The sequence below is a fragment of the Mixophyes fleayi genome, chromosome 4 (genome assembly GCF_038048845.1).
Source record: "Mixophyes fleayi isolate aMixFle1 chromosome 4, aMixFle1.hap1, whole genome shotgun sequence".
Lineage (NCBI taxonomy): Eukaryota > Metazoa > Chordata > Amphibia > Anura > Limnodynastidae > Mixophyes > Mixophyes fleayi.
The window spans coordinates 126,645,667-126,667,248 of record NC_134405.1 but is presented as its reverse complement, the minus strand read 5'-3'; the positions used below and the strand labels follow the sequence as shown (position 1 = coordinate 126,667,248).

Genomic DNA, 21,582 nt, shown 5'->3' with positions numbered 1-21,582 from the left:
TATGTATATACGTAGGCACACACAACAAATATGTTATGGGATCCCCTATTTTGTCAGTAATTATTAAAGTAATTATGCCTCTTCTATTAAAGGTTCAATTAACATATACTTACACATATTATAATATATATATATATATATATATATATATATATATATATATATATATATATATATATATATATATATATATATTTATGTGTATATGTATTTATGTGTAATATATATATAATATATATTACACATATACACATAAATACACACATACATACTCCAAGTGAAAGTGGGACTTACCTAGGAACCCACGTTCAGCACAGCATCCCAGACAGTCTCTTCTGGTATTGCATTAGAGGAGCTGCTGCTGCACATGCGCAGCAGCTCATGTGCAGCAGCTCCATTTCGGCCATCTTAGAATAGCCTAATGTACAGCAGCACCGCGACTGCTGTACATCAGGACAGCTGCCAAATTTTGCGGGGGGGCGGTGCGCCTGCGTCAGGGGGGCCCCACAGCCGCAAAGCAAAAGCAACAGAATCGGATCACCAACTGACAGGTGATCCGATCAGATGGCGGCTGGCGGCGGGGGGCCCTCAGAGAGAGGGGGGCCCGGGGCACGTGCCCCCTGTGCCCCCCCCTTAATCCGGCTATGGGTGTCACTCCAAGCAGCATACAACAGCTGAAATTACAGCCACATAAGTGGTCACCCTACAGTGAGCATAGTGATAATATATTTTATATGAAACATAGTGTACCTTTAAGAATGCTTCACATTTTAATATGCTCAGGGATATATTCTTGAATTTGTAAGAAGTTTGCAGAGAATAAAAGCAGAAGCAAAAATCTGCAGAAGTAGATAACAAATAACCTACTAGCTCAAGGCTTTTGGGAAATTTCACCATATATATATATATACAGGATAAAGAAAGGGAGGGTTCAGGGGGCAGAACTCGAACAGAGCAGCAGGAGGAGAGAAGTATGCCGATGCCACCACCTTGCCGGTCCCCAGCCCTGGGTGTGTGGGAGAAGGACAAGCCCCCAAAAGAGAAAGCAGCAGGAGAGGTAGTGTCCTCAGGGGATAGCCAGGTTTCAGTGATGGCAAGCAGGTTGAAGGATCTAGAGATAAAGAGATCATGGATAGAGGTCAATTTGTTACAAACTGACCTACTTATAAAATTAATAAAAAGTAGGATATAAGAATTCCCTTTATAACTGGGTATAATAGAGACAAGAAGAAGTTCAAATGCATTCTTAATAAAGATTTTTATCCAGATGGACCATATTTTAGGTCTAATAATGGATAAAAAATGGATATAATCTTTAAGAGAACAAAAAATTAGAAAGCTTTTATAGCACCTAGTATGCTACAGTGTAAGCAGTGCAAAACTGACTTTCTAGATAAGGTTGCCTGTGGTTTTTATAGAAGTTCCAAAACTTGATGAACTGTCTAACCACATCTGTGATCTATATAATAAAATGTCCCTGTATTCTAAAATATGTGGGGGAAAAAAGGCTCTAAAATTGAGGATTCAAGACCATGTTAGAGCTATCAAAATAAGTCTGAATTACATTCTGTTTCCCAACATATTATAAATGATCACAATGCGGATTACAGTGGCCTCAAGTTCAATGCAATAAAACATGTAACCTTGGGGACTAGAGGTGGTAGCCTGAGTAATAAGCTTGCATGCCGCATGCCGTGAAATGTATTGGGTTTTTAAACATGATACTTTAACACGTATGGAATAAATGAAGCCTTTGAGATTACCCCTTTATCAATTAGTAAAGCTTTTCTCTGCTTTTTTTTCCCTTTTCTCCATATATATATAACCCACCCATTTAACATAAATTAAATTTCATTCAGGATTGATCCAAAACAAATTTTAGATGTATTGTTAATGGCACTTACTTACAATTCACATTTTAATCTTAGATAGAGTGGTACTGCCATCTGCTGTTCAAAGTTAGTGCTGTTATTTCTGAAACAATGCAGTCAATTATTTCTATTGAGACTTAAGAACACCTATATAAGGACTACATATTTCAAATATTCTTTGGAATCTCTCTTTTGGATGCACACACATCGTACCAGACGTCTCTATTTAAAGGTTGCTTGAAATTGATATATATTTCAAAGGCTCGACCTGGGACTGGGATTCTTATACTGATTAAGGAAAGGTTTTTTAAATATATATTAAGATTTACCAAAGCCAACTAAATCATAATTTTTGTCAGTTTGTCATTCTTTATTATTGCTAGTATTTTAGTTTTGCAGTCTTGGTAACATGTTACAGCATTGGAGAGACTATAACAGCTCCTTTAGGCCTTGTACCCATCTCTCAAACAAACAAAGAAAAACATCACCTGAAAGTTCATGGATGAGGTGCTATCTCTCAAGCTGTTCTGGGGGCCATGATTTTTGAAAGTACTAGGTAGTGTGTTTTAGATAGATAGACCAGGCGCGGGCTGGGAGAGGGATGGCCGGGGGGCACACAGGCGGCCGCATCATATGACAGGGGATGCGGCCGCCTGTGCGCTGACACGGCCGCATCTGATGTCATCAGACGCGGCCGCGGGGGGGGAAACTATGTTTTTTGCATAATAGCCATCTGACCCAGCGGCCCGGGAGGCTATTGCTCCCCTGCCCCCCCGGGCCAGCCGGCCCCTGAGATAGACCAAGAAACCTCATAAGTTCGCCCAGGACACAAAATTAATAAATCGTTCCCAAGGTTTCATAATTTAATAAAACAATATTTAGAATAATATCCAAGGGCAAAAAGTGCTTTTTTATACAATATATTTAGTGTGAAAAGAAAAAGCACTTTCAAGGGGGTTAATTACTTTATGGAAAACACTGTTCCTATTGCATGTTTTCTGGTAAAGAATGTAATGCTTGTTACAGTATTAATAGAGTAAAGCCAACTTTAGCCAGGTAATCAATAAATTCAATGCCGGACATAGATTGTCTTACAATATATTCAAAATGGCAAGTTAAATCAAACATTTAATGGTCACATGATATATCCGCAATCCTTTAATTTACAGATGCTACCTCTGTAAAGTTCTTATGTGGTGATAATTAAAAAGACGATATACCGATAACGAACTCCAGTTCCCACAGAAAACAGTGTATTTGCGGGTTGGTAATACTTCATTAGTGCTGTGGCTCTATTATATCAAGTCATTTGTCATTTCCATAATTTCCAGTCTACAGCAGAAACGAAAATTGCAATTTATTTTTTAAAGTTGTACACAACACATGTGGAAGTATTAGTATTTAATTACATTTTATATTCAAGATTGTCACGAACACGCTCCCAGCTGCCATGACTTTGGGGTGTCGCTGTATGAGGTCACACATAATTTCAGCCCGCAGTCTCTCTCTACCTATCACACAGGTTATAGACCTATGAAATCGCCCCCAAACACAGCGTTCTCACACCCCAGACACTACAGGTTTGCCACCACCTATTGAATACGGGCAATAGGACCTCAATACACTGTCCCACACTGGCACGCAGGCTTTTAGCTATCCACAAACTAGCAAGACCCACACCAGCACACAAAGGGTTACCTCTTCACACCTCCAGACTGTTACACAAATGTAAATGCCAGCACACACAGCTTGTTAATCAAATATCAACAAATCACACACTAGCATTTCAAAGGTTAACTTGGTCGAGCTCTCTTCTAACAGGCTAATGGATTTGTTAGAGTACCAAGGATGCAACATATTAAATTATAGATTTAATATAGAAAAGTACAGGGCATTCAGATATAAAGAAAAATAATGAATAAACAATTAATAGATTGACATAACAACCAAAACAGTTCAAAATAAAGGTACAGAGCATAACTTACTTATCATAATCTGTATGCCTGGGGGTAGGCAGAAAAGATGGACAGTCCTTCAATTAGATTGATTCCCCAAGAAGCTCACCCTTGCCCCTTCCCAAGACAGTTTTTTTTAAGGCAAAATGAAATGGGATGGTCTTCACAGGGGCGGTGTTTAATGCTAATAGGGGGCAGGGATATCCCCTGGTTGTCACTATACTTGGCTCACAAATATTCCCAAAGTCTTGACCTGTGGGTAATTCTTCACAGATATATCGCAGAGAAATAACTCCCCCTTCAATAAACCGGTCATAATCTCCCGCAAATTTAATTACCAAACATGATGGAATTATGACAATGTGACATACCATTTCCAAAGATATGTGATTTTACCTGTCATTCACAACCCTGGTGTGATTTCTGCTCCTCAGTATGAAGTGACACCCAGATTTCCCAAAATATGAACTATTTTTCTTTGAAAGTCATATTTCTATATACCTGTATAGGCTTTCACATGCTGCCTACAAGGCTCTCCTGCTGTGATCAGCCCCACACAGTCTATTCAAGTGTCCAAAACTCCCTCCCAGGCCAGGCTGTCTCACAGTAGGAGCCCTTTGAAGCTGTCACAGGTGACCCACTTATCTTTTCACACTGGAATGTGCAAAGCCAGCAAATACATTTACATCAGACTCTATCTTTACATTTTACACTATAACTACACTTATCAATGGACTCATTTAATATAACATATTTATACTGCAGTTTATACCTTATAAATAAATGCAAGCTCTCTATGTTCACGACAAAGGTCTTTCACATTTATTGTTAACACTGTCAAGACACTATTTTGCACTGTTCTTTCTTATGTATGTGACACTTCATTACATTATGTATAGTGTACAGATAGGGTAATGTGACTTGCACATCTACTGTTACAACTGCCAAGCCACATTTCTATGCAATTATTAGGCAAAAGTATACATATTTGCGCACATGGAGAATAGCATTAATTGGGTCCACACACCTCCTGAGTAAGTTGATATTATTCACATTACTATGGGAATACACTGACTGTAATAGACTGACTTGATATGCTTGTTTTCTTGTCACAAATAATTTGTATATTTTTTAATTGATATTATGAGTTGCATGATTTCAACCTGATTTAATTATTGTGGACGTTAATAAAAAAAAGGCATTTAAAAGGTGGCTAAGCCAAAGAGCATAGAATAGCTGCAATTCAAACCGTTTAGTGTAACCATAATAATAACGAAACTTACAATAATCTGATAAAGGACTGGTCTGGCAGAAAAGATGTGAACATTAATAAAGTAAAATCCAACATTTAATAAAGTTTTGTTCTTGTACAAGTTTTACTACTCCTATGTCAATTACTTGATAAGTCAGTAAGCACCAACACTGTCACCAGCACACAACACTTGGGGAGGAGATGCCTTATAATTACTGCAAAGTGTGATAACACATTAATACACCCGTTCATCCACTCTCAATATCACCTCCCCCAATAAGGTCATGATATCACAAAATTAAGACAGCAATTTAATTTATAATGAAATTAAGGGGGAAACATTATTTGACTTTAAAGGGGGCAATAATTAATTATGACAGTGTTAACATTATGAAGGGGCAATTATTTTATAATGAGGCACCATTTATTCTGCACACTTGTGGCCCTACATGCAAGTGTGGGGAATCTGCTGATCTGGCTGTGCTGCCGTATACTTAACAATTACTTTTGAACATGCAGTTTTTGCATTAAACATTAAATAGTGTATGACAACACAATAAGAAGCTTTACAAAAACAGCAAAAACAAAAAATTACATTTGTGTGTAGCTGTTTGTTACTACTACAGTAGAAACTAATTCTTAAAGTTATTTCCTGGAGGCCGATCTGTGCAGCAGTTATAGCCAGGGCTCTATGGTTTGTATCACAACCTCAACTGAAAACCCTAGCCATATGGAGGGGGGTTTGATCCATAGAGCAAATGAGAATCACAGATATTATGGCCACTGTCAGAAGCATACCCCTGTCTTGTACTAGAACTCAGGACAAATTCTTTCCTGGGGGACACCCTTGTTTCAACTCTTGCCTTGGTAAGCATAGAAATTGTCTCTACTCTTCCTCATCATTATTCCAAGTACTACTATGCGGAGACCTTGCCACATGACTGAACATACAATTATGCCATAAACATCTAGCCAGGACATCTCCATTTAGAGGGTGATTATATTGCATATATCCATTATCCATTCCCACAGTCAAGTTGATGTTTAAATAGACTAACACCGTAAGATATACCAGTGGTAGTTTTGGAAAATACAATTTGAACAGTTACAACATACTTTGGATAGATTACTTTCCAGATGGATCCTAAATTGTTTCAGTTATTCTGAATTGGGCTCAGTCTGTAGGCCTAAAAGCTACTCAAAGATTCCTCAGTTTCACCAATTCTTATCGCCACTTCAAGTACTATTAATCTGAGATTGCTCCCATTACTGTTCTCACTGAGATCCAATCAATAACCTCCCACCATCATCCCTGCTTTCTTTTCCTTAAAATAGGGGTTTCCTTCATCTCCAGTACTATAGCACCCAGATCTTTCTCAAAACTTCTTCTTAGAGGTAGATGCTTCAACAGACTAGGAGAAGCATTATGTAAGTGTTATAATTCTGGGAAAAATCATCCATGTTGCTTCTACTCTAGAAAACTGCCTGTAGAAAAAAAAAATGCATCAGTGAAAACAGGGAGAAAGCTGTTAGGATAGGACTACAAGAGTCCTCAATACATCCAAACAGAACAATAAATGAAAAGCACAACAAGCATGCTAGGCACTTCTTTTCTCAGTTTGATATTTTGCTAGTTTTTTGTTCTGGGTCCAAAAACGTTAAATCGGATGCCCTTTCTCTTTTAGTTTTAACTTATTTGACTTTAAATATTCTAAATCACAGGAAGAAATCTAACTCCTTCTTGACCCATCCCAGAATCTTGCCTCTAGCTTTATATCCTCATTAAAGATTACCCAAGACAAATGCCTTGTCGGAGGAAGAATTTCAGATTATTATCAAATTATTCTCTTGGTTCAGTTAATTTACCCAGTACCTACCACTCAGAGAGGCACCAACTTTTTTAAACTCCTTCTGGTGGAGAAACAGTCATTAGACTTCTAAAGAGTTCTTGATCTGAGAAAACTCATTCAACTTGTGTATGCACGAAATATCCACATGGGGTCAGTAAACTCTATTCTCAAGATCATGTAAATTGTTTCTACCTTAAATGAAGAGTTAATAGAGTGTATTTAGAATGTACCATACAACAGAACTGTAAGAAGTCACATCAGCATAAGTAGGAAATTGCTTTATTATGAAAACTATGACTATGATTTTGTGGCTCTGTTAAGAATGGATTGGCACATGTATTTTCTTGTTGATTTTATTTTAAAAAAAACAGCTTGTTGTACCCTCCTGACTTGGGAATGTCAGCTTAGAAGGGATATATTATACATTGTAGCTCATGCACAAGGGTGTTATCTTATGTGATACATTTTAACCAAATATAGAAACATTCTTCCCAAGATTTTCTTAGGCATATGAAATACAACATTGTTCCAATATTAATCCTGTTATGCTTTGTCTTGTCTTCAGGTCATCTCCTGCTCCTTTTAATTTCTCTGCATTATTGTAATTTTTATTTTGTTCCATTTATCATCCAGAATCCAATAATTAGTTCTGATTTATTTTATCACTGTATGATCTTGCAATTTTATCCCATATCTTCTCCACAGCTTCTTTGCCCATATCAAGCAGTGTTATTAAATGCTTCCATCCAGTTTTTGCAGTTATCATGAGATACTCTTCATTCTCTGAGCAAAGTAGGACACTGTACCTGGCAATTACTAGAGACTGTGCAAACCTACAGCACACTAAAGTGAATAGAGCATTTTTTTCCTCTCTTGTCAATGGAACAATGCTTTCAAATCCTGCAAGTACATATCCCCCTACAGAAATAGGGTCAGGATTTTCAATCATCATGTACATTATAGTGATTGCTACTTCAAAAACATAATAACCATAGCTCATGTCACCAAAATCTAGAATTCCTGAAACTTTGTACAGTTCCTTAGTGCATCCATCTGATAAGTTACTCTTTTGTAATAAGATATTGTAGTCATTGAGGTCTCCGTGATTTATACCTAGAAGGAGGGAAATAAATTGGCATGAAATTTATTTTTTATTTAAAACAGCTAAAATTTTCATTTACACTTTACCAAAATGTAATACCCTGCAAATCACAGGTATATTACTGTATGTACTCATTCATAAAACTAGAGTTCCCCAGAGTGCCTCTGGGAAGTTCAATGCAAATTGCATCTGCTATTTTGGGATGGGTAAACTGCAGTGAATGAACTAGAAAGTTCCAGGGTATTCTTGGGTGAAAAGGGGAGGAGCCAAACACGGATTGGCTAGAGAGAGAAGTGATGTGTGACTGTTGGCTGAGCAAATAGAGGATCTTCCCACAAAGAGCCACTGAATGCCATGGCTGAATTGATGTCCTGAGGGATGTTTGCAGCCAGCCCAGAAAGAAGCACCTTTGCAGTATAGGAAAAGACCTAACTTGCCACTGCCCATGAGATGTCAGCAGGACTCATATGAATACAGATAAGTTTATTTTGCTTTGCTATGTTCAAGTTATTTAAGTGAGACATCAAACTGTGATATTAAAACCACTTACCGGGATTGCAGTATTGCTATTGTGAGGTGTTATAGCACTGTCTAAAGCAGGCCTGTCCAACCTGCGGCCCTCCAGATGTTGTGAAACTACAAGCCCCAGCATGCTTTGCCAATAGACAACCTGTTGATTGCTAGAAGGGCATGCTGGGACTTGTAGTTTCACAACATCTGGAGGGCCGCAGGTTGGACAGGCCTGGTCTAAAGGAAGAGTTTGTTGCAGTCAAATCTGCTGTATTTAAAGTTATCTGCAAGCTGACTGGGACACAGAGAGCAATCATTCACCAGTAGTTTGTCTATATTGCATCAGAAGTTTGATTCTGTTGTGAAACTGCCTAAAATGGTTGATGAGAGAATTGCAAGTTGTTTAACCCTACAGTTGCTTGGTGAGAGTTGCTTATTCCATTAGACAGATTGCTAAATGGACACTGAGGTCTTTATACAGGAGCTCAGGAGTTACGCATGCATCAAGGTTACTGATTTCAACTTTCACATGTAAATAAGCTTCATGTGTCAGCTGAAACTTTGCTTAAATCTGTGGATTACAATTTACCCACTTGGGTTTTGTATATCATAAAGTGACGCTATTCTACAGTCATTTCTTCTAAAGCATCTAACCTGAACCTCCTGGAATAATCATTTTTGCATCTCTACTGATTTTTGTGTGATAAGTATAATCTCTATAATTGCACTAAAAGATTGTGATTGATTGGTCTATATTATCTGCTGTCGCAGCATTTAGTGTAATGGTCTATTTAACTCATAGCAACTGGTTGTCTCCTAAAGTATCTATCCAATGAAATCCATTTCACTAAAGCACAGTGCCTAAATTTAAAGTGGGATATATTTATTTAGTGACCTATGTGTGGTGTTGATTTATGTTTGCATATTGGTGAACCAAGATTTCTAAAATGCTATTTATTTTGTGACATGTTGAATAACATTGAATGTTGATGGTATTGAGGTATTACTTCCCTACATTACCTCTACTAATCTGCTGCTGTGGTAAAACCTTATGCCACAGGCAAAGAGAATAAACCCATTAGTTTATGCAGTTTTAGCCCTGTGTTCCTTGTTTATTTCCAACACTACTGGGGAACCTTTGCCTCTCTACCATACCACCAGGCCTGTAGAATCCTTCCTTCCTGCTTCTGGGGTGTCAACCATCTGCCCTGTTACGAAATCATAGAAAGATGAAATGACAGCTGCATTAAAATATGAAATGGTACTCTTCGGCTGTAATTATTTCCTTTTTCTGTTCAATACATTCTCATTAACATTGTTTAAGTTGCCTCCACTGTGTGGAAAAGACAGGTGTACTTTAAATTGTCATAAATTCATAATCAATAGCATACCTTTAACTGAATATAACTGTAGTATTTTAACTTTCATAACCTTATTGTTAATAAGTTAACTTTTTTTCCTCAGCAAGAACTAACTTATTCCATGATAATTTTCGAAAGTTCTTCAATAATCAAAGATGATCCTGAGAATATTGATTTTATCCTCAACAAATCCTTAATAAATCACTAGCTAAAAGACATATACTGTGTATTTTGCCAAATGTTTCTTGCCACCATTGCAACTGTAGCCTATGCTTTTCTATTTACCCAGGTTCCCTGTAAATGCTGTCCTCTCAATTCACCTATTTGTTGACCATTGTCAAGCTTGTGCACTTCATCATGGTTTGTCTTGATGAAGGTGGGTTAACCTCTGAAAACTGGCCATGTTCCTGGCAACAATAAATTAGTGTTTGCTACATATGTCTGATGTGCTTCCTATTATAGCACATCATTATTGCCACATGTAGGCAACAGACACTCAAATGTTGAGAAATCAATATTGTACCATGACCTACAGTAGGTGCAGTGTAATAATGCTGCCACCTAGTGGGTGCTGAAGATTTGCATGCGTGAATACATATGGTACAATATGAGAAGTAAAATAGAAAGTGTGGGGGGGGGGGGTGAGGCGCAGGTCACATGAAATAAATTAGAAGGGGGAAATAAGGTAATAAAGTAATATGAACTGAAGGCACATTGACAGGTAAAATCTAATTATCTTGGCTAAATTTAAATAAAACTATAGTCAAAATATATTGTGGGAGGGTCCCTAATCAAAATAAACAAGGAGTGAAATTAAACTGAAGCATGTTATATTCAACAGTGATAATAATATGGTGAATTAATCCCCAAAGCTCTACTTAACCAACCAAGTCTATAGCAATAGGGCCTGACGATTCCACAGAAAAATATTGTATTATGCTGCGTAATATGTAAAGGGTTGGGCTTGATTCTCAAGTGCAACAAACAAAAAGATTTCCTACAAACAACAGCACAATTGGGATTTTTTTAGCCACACTTGAGAACCAATATGGGACAATGTTATTGGTAGTTGTAGTTGATAGTCATATTGGTTCTGCTTTATTAACTGATCAGGTTCAGCATGGTGGTCTTATTGCCAGGGGTTTGGCCTAAATAAGTCGACGGTGTCCCCAAAGCTTTGCTGGACAATAGAATGTTTCCTAAGAATCACTGGGATAGAGATTCAGAGAAGATATTTTTGAGTCAGAGTTGTGTCTAATTGTAACAAAAAACATATTACTACATCTCAAACACATTTAAGTCATTCATTGTTTTGAAGTTACTGGTAGTAATGTGGTGGTGGGGGGGGGGGGGATATTTAAGTCTTAGAAATACTGGGCCTGATTCACAAAGGAAAGTAAAGCAAAGAAATGTAGTAACTTTTCACCTTGGCAAAACCATGTTGCATTGGAGGGGGAGGTAAATTTAAAATGTGGGGACAGATTTATAATTTCAGCAGTGTATGTCCTAGATCAACTTCAGTGTAAAAATAAATGTCCTCCATGAAAAAACAGCCAGTATTTTACTTATGTGCAAAATAATAAACTAATTTGCACTCCTCGAATTGTAATATGGTTTTGTTTAGGAGAAAATGTATTCATTTTTTGCCGTACTTTCCTTAATGAATCAGGCCCATTGAGTTTAAGAAAGTGCTGGGGCATTAAAGATGAAATGGTCAAGAGACAGCAGATACATGAGACATAAGAGAGATAGATTAAGGTGTCATCAGCATAGAGGTGGTATTGGAGATCTACAAGTGAGAAGGTGTAGATGGAGAAGAGCGTAGCAGAACAGATCCTTTGGGTACTCGACGGGTGAGGGATGAGGGAGAGATGTAGAGTCAGGTGTAGAGATAGAAAAGGGGTGCTTGGTGAGGTACAAAGAAAACCAGATGACTACAGGATTACATTGGCCTATAGATTGGAGAGTTTGCGAAAGGCAGTGATAAACGGTATAAAAGGAAGCAGAAAGGCAGGTCAAGAAAGATAAGTTAGGCTGTAGTGTCCCTTAGGTGTAGTGAAGAGAATGTATTTAGTGACCCTAGTGATGAGAGTTTTGGTTGAATGGATGGAGCGAAAAGTTGATTGGAGTGCATCGAGGAGGGATGAGACAACCCATTTTATAAATTTGGGAGGCCAAAGCATTGAGGGAGATAGGGTGGTAATTAAAGAGGCAGGGTCAATGGACATTGTTTTGAGTATGGAGAGATGAGAGCATGTTTGAAGGAGGCGGGGACAATACCAGAGGATAGGGATAGGTTGAGGAGGTGGGCAAGGTTGGAGCGGGTCTCAAGAGAGAGGAAGCAGCGTAGGTGAGAGTGATGGGGTCAGTGCTCAGGGGAGGGCTGGCAAATTTGAGCCCGGGGGGCAAGACTCGACTCAGCAGCCTATTTTAAAGGGAAAGAAATTCAGGTGGTCCAGTGACCTAGCCCAAGTTAGCACACTATGGTATCGCCCTCTAACCCAGCCTGCCCCTGTCAGTGCTGCAGGTGGAGAGGGGTGATAAGGATAGAAGAGTGTGGATGTCACTCACCGGATGGTGAGTGCCTCTGGTTTGGGATATGGGTCTCTCTCTCTTGCCGGTGCCTGTTCGGCGCCGCGGCCGTCCGCCATCTTGACCAAGGATTGCGCATGGGCAGAAACCACGAACTGTTAAAACCTTGCTCATTGTCTCATTGGTCAATCAATCACCTCTCACTACTTAAGGCACCTGTTACTCTACTACCGTTGCCTGTTCTTTGGTTCTCATTCCCTTGTGACTCTGAGGTGTTTCCGGTTTCTACTCGTGCCCTCTGTTTGCTGTGGAACATACCTGCACCTGGACAAGCCTTCTCTCCATATCAAGGTACAACTTGCCAGCCGCAGACCACTCCACGCTACCTTGTTACATACCTGCACCTGGACAAGCCTTCTCTCCATATCATGGTATAACTTGCCAGCCGCAGACCACTCCATGCTACCTTGTTACATACCTGCACCTGGACAAGCCTTCTCTCCATATCGTGGTATAACTTGCCAGCCGCAGACCACTCCACGCTACCTTGTTACATACCTGCACCTGGACAAGTCGTCTCTCCATATGAGTGGTACAACTTGCTACTCGCAGACCACTCTACGCTACCTGGTAACATACCTGCACCGGGAAAAGTCGTCTCTCCATATCAGTGGTACAACTTGCTACTCGCAGACCACTCTACGCTACCTGGTAACATACCTGCACCGATACAAGTCGTCTATCCATATGAGTGGTACAACTTGCTAGCCGCAGACCACTTCACGCTACATTATAACATACCTGCACCCGGACAAGTCTTCTCTTCATATTAGTGGTACAACTTGCTAGCCGCAGACCACTTCACGCTATCTAGTAGTATACCAGCATCTGCACAAGTCTTTACATCTACCAACGGGAATATATGTCAGGAGCAGCTTACCCTACTATGTCGCATGGTATCTGTTATTAGGACTAAAGCCTATAGTGCCTCTGAAGTATAGCTGCAAGTCGCTGACTCTCCTGCTGCATTATTGATTGGTCCTTCCATAGACTTTATCCAGTTGTCATATGTTGGTCTGCTGTATGTTACCTTTGTGCTAATGCACTTTGGAACTTTCTCCTCCTTTTATTACTGCTCATCAGTCTACAGTGTTACCATTGTTTCCATTGTTCAGAGACTCTGCATTTATATCATTGACATTCCCTTTCCTACTCAATTGTACAGTTTCATATATTCACCGCACTTCCCAGAGGGCCGCGACCTGCACACTGGCAGCCGCTAAAGCCATACTCCCTTGCGGGAGTTTCTGGAGAAGACCAGCCACTGTGTTAGACTCCGCGCCTCTGGTAAAGTGAAATTCCACCTGGTGAATTCTGGGTAAAACTTCTAGTGCCCGTGACAGTAAGAACAGGCCTAGACAGACCCGGGATCGGAAGCAACAGCTAAGGACATGTTGCAGCACCTGGTTACTCGGATTGAACAACAAGATGTTCGTCAGCAACAATTACTTCAATGTTTCCAGTCTCTAGTTTCTCGGGGAGACCCTGTGCAAAATGTATCCTCTACGGTTAATCCTCCAGTGTCTTCTTTGCTCCCAGTGCCATCCCAGGCGTCTACTGCTTCTGCTCTACACCTGCCTACTCCTTCAAAATTTGATGGAGACCCGAAAGCTTGTAGGGGCTTTCTCAATCAGTGCTCCATTAATTTTGAGCTCCAACCACAAAATTTCCCTACTCATCATTCTAAAGTGGCATATCTAATTTCTTTGTTTTCTGGACAGGCTCTGGCATGGGCCTCCCCTCTGTGGGAAAGAGATGACCCTCTATTGGAGGATAGTGCCATGTTTATTTCTACTTTCCGAAGAATTTTTGATGAACCTGGGCGTGTTATATCTGCTGCCTCTAGCATTCTTCGATTACGCCAAGGATCTCGTTCAGTAGCACAGTATGTAATCTAATTCCGCTCACTTGCCTCTGAACTCCAATGGAACAATGAGGCATTGATAGCTGCCTTCTGGCAGGGCCTTGCTGACAAAATTAAAGATGTACTGGCCTCACAAGAGTTACCTTCCTCTTTGGATGCTTTGATATCTGTGTGTAACCGAGTGGACATGAGATTCCGAGAAAGAAATTCTGAAATGGAGTCTTTATCTAAAGTACCTGTCCGCTTGGCATCCCGATTTCGTCATTCCTCACCACCAATAGAACCCATGGAGGTGGGACGTTCTAGATTGACTCCAGAGAAGAGGGAACGATGATTAAAGAATAAATTCTGTATCTATTGTGCTGATCCTAATCATAGGCTGAACTTTTGTCCTAAAAAGTCGGGAAACGCGAGGCCCTAACCTGTTCTGGAGAGGTAAGGTTGGGGTCCTGGAATCCTCTCCATGTCATATGGATTCTAAAACTTGTTTGCTGTTACTATTTCTACTTCCACTAGGTCTTTTACTACTCAAGCACTTCTGGACTCTGGAGCCGCTGGAAGTTTTATTTTACGTTCCCTAGTGTGTCAGTGGTCCTTACCAGTGACTCCTTTAAAAACAGCTATTGCCGTCACGGCCATAGATGGTTCACGAATTATCAGTGGAATTATTACTCAACGTACTATTCCTTTAACCCTTCAAATTAGGGTCTTACACCAAGAGCAAATTTCTTTTTTGATTCTCCCTGTTACCACTAGTCCTATTGTACTTGGCCTTCCATGGCTTCAACTCCATTCTCCACAAATTGATTGGAACATTCCGCAAGTTATTTCCTGGGGTCCAGCTTGTCATCATAGATGTCTGACTCAAGTTGTTCCTGTGAAAATAAATAAATCCTCTATAGCACCTTGTTTGCCTGGTCTTCCTCCACAGTATGCTTCATTTGCTGATGTATTTGATAAAGCCCAGTCAGAACGTCTTCCGCCTCATCGGGCTTGGGATTGTCCAATAGACTTACAACCTGGTAAAAATCCTCCAAGGGGTTGTGTTTACCCTCTCGTTAACAGAGACTCAAGCGATGCCTGACTATGTCAAGGAAAATCTCCATCGTGGGTTTATTCGGCCGTCCATTTCCCCCGCTGAAGCGGGTTTCTTTTTCGTTAAGAAGAAGGACGGGTCATTAAGGCCTTGTATAGATTATCGAGGTCTCAATGCCATAACCATCAAAAATCGTTACCCTATTACGTTAATTACTGAACTTTTTGACCGCATCAAGGGAGCTCGGATATTCACCAAGCTGGATCTTCGTGGTGCTTACAACTTAATTCGGATTAAGGCCGGAGATGAATGGAAGACAGCTTTTAACACCAGGGATGGACACTATGAATATCTTGTCATGCCATTTGGGTTATGTAATGCCCCAGCTGTCTTCCAGGGATTTGTGAATGAGATTTTCTGGGACTTATTATATGTTTGTGTCGTTGTCTACCTAGATGACATATTGATATTTTCTCAAGATATTTCATCTCATCGACAGCACGTGGCAGAGGTTCTTTCTAGACTTCGGAGAAATTAACTATTTTGTAAGTTGGAGAAATGTTCCTCTGAAATATCTCAGATTCCTTTCTTAGGATATATTGTGTCTGGAGTAGGCCTAGAAATGGATCCGGAGAAAGAGAATGCAGTTTTACATTGGCCCCAGCCAACTACACTCAGAGCTATTCAACGCATTTTAGGATTTGCTAACTATTATCGACGTTTCATTCAAGGATTTTCTTCCATTGTCTCTTCTATAGTGGCTCTTACCCATAAGGGTGCTAATACCAAGCAATGGCCTCCTGAGGCTCTTCAAGCATTTCAGTTACTCAAGAAGGCGTTCTCAACTGCTCCTATTCTTCGACAACCTGATGTAACTCTTCCATTCTTCCTGGAGGTGGATGCCTCTAATGTTGGACTAGGGGCCATTCTATCTCAGAGATCGGTACAAAAGAAATTCCATCCCTGTGCTTTTTACTCTCGAGGTCTATTACCTGCTGAGAAGAATTATACTATCGGGGATAAAGAGCTATTGGCCATTAAAGTGGCTTTGGAGAAATGGAGATACCTGCTGGAGAGTGCTCGTCACCCCGTGACTATATTTACTGACCACAAAAATCTTCTCTATCTGCAGTCAGCTCAATGTATGAACCCCCGACAAGCAAGATGGTTACTTTTTTTCTCTCGTTTTGATTTAAATATAACCTTCAAACTTGCTTCCAAGAATAAAAAAGCGGATGCATTGTCTCGGGCGGTTGCTTCTTCCTCCGATATTGAAGATTGTTTTGATCGTCCTATACTTGATTCTAAATGTGTGAGTTTAGCTGCCTCTTCCACCAATGTTCTACCATTTGGAAAAACCTTTGTGCCACCACTTCTTCGAAAGAAGTTTCTGTCATGGTATCATTCCTCTCGTTTTGATGGGCATTCTGGAGTACGAAAAACATTAGAGATTCTCTCTCGGAGTTACTGGTGGCCATCTATTAGGAAAGATGTCAAGGAGTTTGTGGCCGCTTGTGATGTTTGTTTCCAATTTAAGTCTTCCCGTAGAACACCGGCGGGATTACTTCAACCACTACCTATTCCTTCCAAACCGTGGACCCATATACATAAGTATGGATTTTGTTACTGATCTTCCTCTCAGCAAAAAATGTAACACCATTTGGGTGGTAGTCGATAGATTCTCTAAGATGGCTCATTTCGTCCCTTTGATAGGGTTACCTTCCTCCTCTACATTGGCTGATCATTTTATCAAAGAAATATTTAGACTTCATGGATGTCCGTCAGAAATTGTTTCGGATAGAGGAGTACAGTTTGCCTCCAGATTTTGGCGAGCCCTTTGCAAGACTTTAGGTATTCGATTGTCATTATCATCCTCATACCATCCTCAATCGAATGGACAGACCGAGAAAGTCAACCAAGACCTAGAGACTTTCATTAGAATTTTTTCTTCAGCCAATCAGGACAATTGGGTAGACTTGCTTCCATGGGCTGAATTTGCCCATAATAACATGTATCATGAATCATCTTCTAAACACCATTCTTTGTGGTATACGGTCACCATCCGTCTCTCCCAGAATTTCCTTCCCTCCCTCCCACCCAAGTTCCTGCTGTTAATCCATTATGTCAAAAGTTTAAATCCATTTGGGCTCAGGTTAAATCCTCTCTGAAGAAGGCATCGTCGAGATATAAATTCTTTGCCGATAAAAAGAGTTGAGCAATTCCAGAATTGGAGATCGTGTATGGCTCTCTACCAAGAATATTCGCCTGAAGGTTCCTTCTATGAAGTTTGCTCCACGTTTTATTGGTCCATATAAAATCATTCAGGTGATAAATCCTGTTTGTTTTAAGCTGTTATTGCCTAAGAACCTTCGTATCTCCAACTCTTTCCACATTTCATTACTCAAGCCTCTTATCATCAACCGATTCTCTGTTCCTTCTTCAGCACCTCGCCCAGTTCAAGTTCAACAAGAGGAGGAGTTTGAGATTACTCATATACTTGATTCTAAAATTTCTAGAGGAGTTCTTCGTTTTTTGGTGCATTGGAAAGGCTTTGGTCCGGAGGAGCGCTCTTGGATCCGTGCGGATGACCTTAACGCTCCAGCACTTCTAAAAAAGTTTTATACCAAATATCCGGGCAAACCCGGTTTCAAGTGTTCTGTGCCCACCTTTAATAAAAGAGGGGGTACTGTCACTCACCGGATGGTTAGTGCCTCTGGTTTGGGACATGGGTCTCTCTCTCTCTTGCCGATGCCTGTTCGGCGCCGCGGCCGTCCGCCATCTTGACCAAGGATTGCGCATGTGCAGAAACCACAAACTGTTAAAACCTTGCTCATAGTCTCATTGGTCAATCAATCACCTCTCACTACTTAAGGCACCTGTTACTTTATTACGGTTGCCTGTTCTTTGGTTCTCATTCCCTTGTGACTCCGAGGTGTTATCAGTTTCTACTCGTGCTCTCTGTTTGCTGTGGAACATACCTGCACCTGGACAAGGCTTCTCTCCATATCGTGGTACAACTTGCCAGCCGCAGACCACTCCACGCTACCTTGTTACATACCTGCACCTGGACAAGCTTTCTCTCCATATCATGGTATAACTTGCCAGCCGCAGACCACTCCATGCTACCTTGTTACATACCTGCACCTGGACAAGCCTTCTCTCCATATCGTGGTATAACTTGCCAGCCGCAGACCACTCCACGCTACCTGGTAACATACCTGCACCGAGACAAGTCGTCTATCCATATCAGTGGTACAACTTGCTAGCCACAGACCACTTCACGCTATCTAGTAGTATACCAGCATCTGCACAAGTCTTTACATCTTCCAACGTGAATCTCGTCGTCTCTCTATATCAGTGGTACAACTTGCTACTTGCAGACCACTCTACGCTACCTAGTAACATACCTGCACCAGGCCAAGTCCTCTCTCTATATCAGTGGTACAACTTGCTACTCGCAGACCACTCTACGCTACCTGGTAACATACCTGCACCAGGACAAGTCGTCTCTCCATATCAGTGGTACAACTTGCTACTCGCAGACCACTCTACGCTACCTGATAACATACCTGCACCGAGACAAGTCGTCTATCCATATCAGTGTTACAACTTGCTAGCCACAGACCACTTCACGCTATCTAGTAGTATACCAGCATCTGCACAAGTCTTTACATCTACCAACGTGAATATATGTCAGGAGCAGCTTACCCTACTATGTCGCATGGTACCTGTTATTAGGACTAAAGCCTATAGTGCCTCTGAAGTATAGCTGCAAGTCGCTGACTCTCCTGCTGCATTATTGATTGGTCCTTCCATAGACTTTATCCAGTTGTCATATGTTGGTCTGCTGTATGTTACCTTTGTGCTAATGCACTTTGGAACATTCTCCTCCTTTTATTACTGCTCATCAGTCTACAGTGTTACCATTGTTTCCATTGTTCAGAGACTCTGCATTTATATCATTGACATTTCCTTTCCTACTCAATTGTACAGTTCCGTATATTCACCACACTTCCCAGAGGGCCGCGACCTGCACAGTGGCAGCCGCTAAAACCATACTCCCTTGCGGGAGTTTCTGGAGAAGACCAGCCACTGTGTTAGACTCCGCGCCTCTGGTAAAGTGAAATTCCACCTGGTGAATTCTGGGTAAAACTTCTAGTGCCCGTGACAGTAAGAACAGGCCTAGACAGACCCGGGATCGGAAGCAACAGCTAAGGACATGTTGCAGCACCTGGTTACTCGGATTGAACAACAAGATGTTCGTCAGCAACAATTACTTCAATGTTTCCAGTCTCTAGTTTCTCGGGGAGACCCTGTGCAAAATGTATCCTCTACGGTTAATCCTCCAGTGTCTTCTTTGCTCCCAGTGCCATCCCAGGCGTCTACTGCTTCTGCTCTACACCTGCCTACTCCTTCAAAATTTGATGGAGACCCGAAAGCTTGTAGGGGCTTTCTCAATCAGTGCTCCATTAATTTTGAGCTCCAACCACAAAATTTCCCTACTCATCATTCTAAAGTGGCATATCTAATTTCTTTGTTTTCTGGACAGGCTCTGGCATGGGCCTCCCCTCTGTGGGAAAGAGATGACCCTCTATTGGAGGATAGTGCCATGTTTATTTCTACTTTCCGAAGAATTTTTGATGAACCTGGGCGTGTTATATCTGCTGCCTCTAGCATTCTTCGATTACGCCAAGGATCTCGTTCAGTAGCACAGTATGTAATCTAATTCCGCTCACTTGCCTCTGAACTCCAATGGAACAATGAGGCATTGATAGCTGCCTTCTGGCAGGGCCTTGCTGACAAAATTAAAGATGTACTGGCCTCACAAGAGTTACCTTCCTCTTTGGATGCTTTGATATCTGTGTGTAACCGAGTGGACATGACATAGACTTTATCCAGTTGTCATATGTTGGTCTGCTGTATGTTACCTTTGTGCTAATGCACTTTGGAACATTCTCCTCCTTTTATTACTGCTCATCAGTCTACAGTGTTACCATTGTTTCCATTGTTCAGAGACTCTGCATTTATATCATTGACATTTCCTTTCCTACTCAATTGTACAGTTCCGTATATTCACCACACTTCCCAGAGGGCCGCGACCTGCACAGTGGCAGCCGCTAAAACCATACTCCCTTGCGGGAGTTTCTGGAGAAGACCAGCCACTGTGTTAGGATCCGCGCCTCTGGTAAAGTGAAATTCCACCTGGTGAATTCTGGGTAAAACTCCTAGTGCCCGTGACAGTGGAATTCATCTGCAGATATTGGAGTGAAGGAAAAGAAGGTGGGTCGGCTAGTTAATGTGGGTGATAGTTTGGAGCAGGGAGTGGAGATAGCCTCCACAGAAAAGGATGGAATGGGGGACAAGGTGGGTAGGGAGAGTGGAGATGGTGGTTGAGGGGGACTGATGGGAGGAGATGTCATGATGTATGGACTTAATTTTGAAGGTGAAATGGGTAGCAAATAAAAGTGCTGAAAGTGAGGAGGGGAGTGGGAGAGAGGCAGTAGTTGAAGGTGGCAAAGATGCGTTGGGGGTTGGAGGATTAGACGAAATGAGAGCTTTGAATTAGAACGGTTTAGAGAGTTGTAGGGCAGACTTGTAAGAGGAGAGACTGAACTTGAAGTGAAGGAAGTTAGCAGGAGTGCATGACTTCCACCAGAGCTGTTCCGTGCTATGGGAGAATTTTTGAAGATAGCAGGTAAGCTTGTAGTGCCAAGGTTGAGGTGGGAGCAACTGAAGGCTGCAGCAGGGGTGGCAGAGTCAAAGGCAGTGGTATTGGTCTGATTATAGAATGAAACAGCCTAATTGGAGCAAGAATACATAGTGGTGGGGGAGAGAAGAGCCCAGGGAGAAGGAGAATCTGGTAGAATCAATGGTGTCAGGTCTGGTGAAAGTAATTGTAATAGTCTGTCTTAGATGGAAGTGTCTAGTTAATCTATAGATATGAACATTTTCTGTCGGCTCCCAAACATTTTCTCCCATATCCCCTCCATTTCACCAGATATTGTAATCTATTTCTGTAGATTCTAGTGTCCAAGATCTTTTCAACAATAAATTCTTCTCCTTGCACAACGATTGGTGGTGGTGGGGCCAAAATTCTATAAGGAAAGGGGCTAATATGAAATGGTTTAAGCAAAGAAACATGGAATACCGGATGTATTTTCATAGAGGCTGGAAGTTCTAAGTGGAAAG

General features: G+C 41.0%; 1 protein-coding gene across 3 annotated transcripts in view; it reads right to left on the bottom strand.

Moving 5' to 3' along the window:
- Positions 1-7,265: 7,265 nt before the first annotated feature.
- The window catches only part of LOC142151999 (hydroxylysine kinase-like), an 87,123-nt gene continuing 72,806 nt past the window's right edge, over positions 7,266-21,582 (bottom strand). For all 3 annotated transcript variants that reach the window (XM_075208174.1, XM_075208175.1, XM_075208173.1), the window contains exon 5: positions 7,266-8,041. In XM_075208174.1, coding sequence (XP_075064275.1) covers positions 7,572-8,041 — 470 coding nt within the window. In that variant the 3' untranslated portion in view covers positions 7,266-7,571. The remainder of the gene's footprint in view (positions 8,042-21,582) is intronic.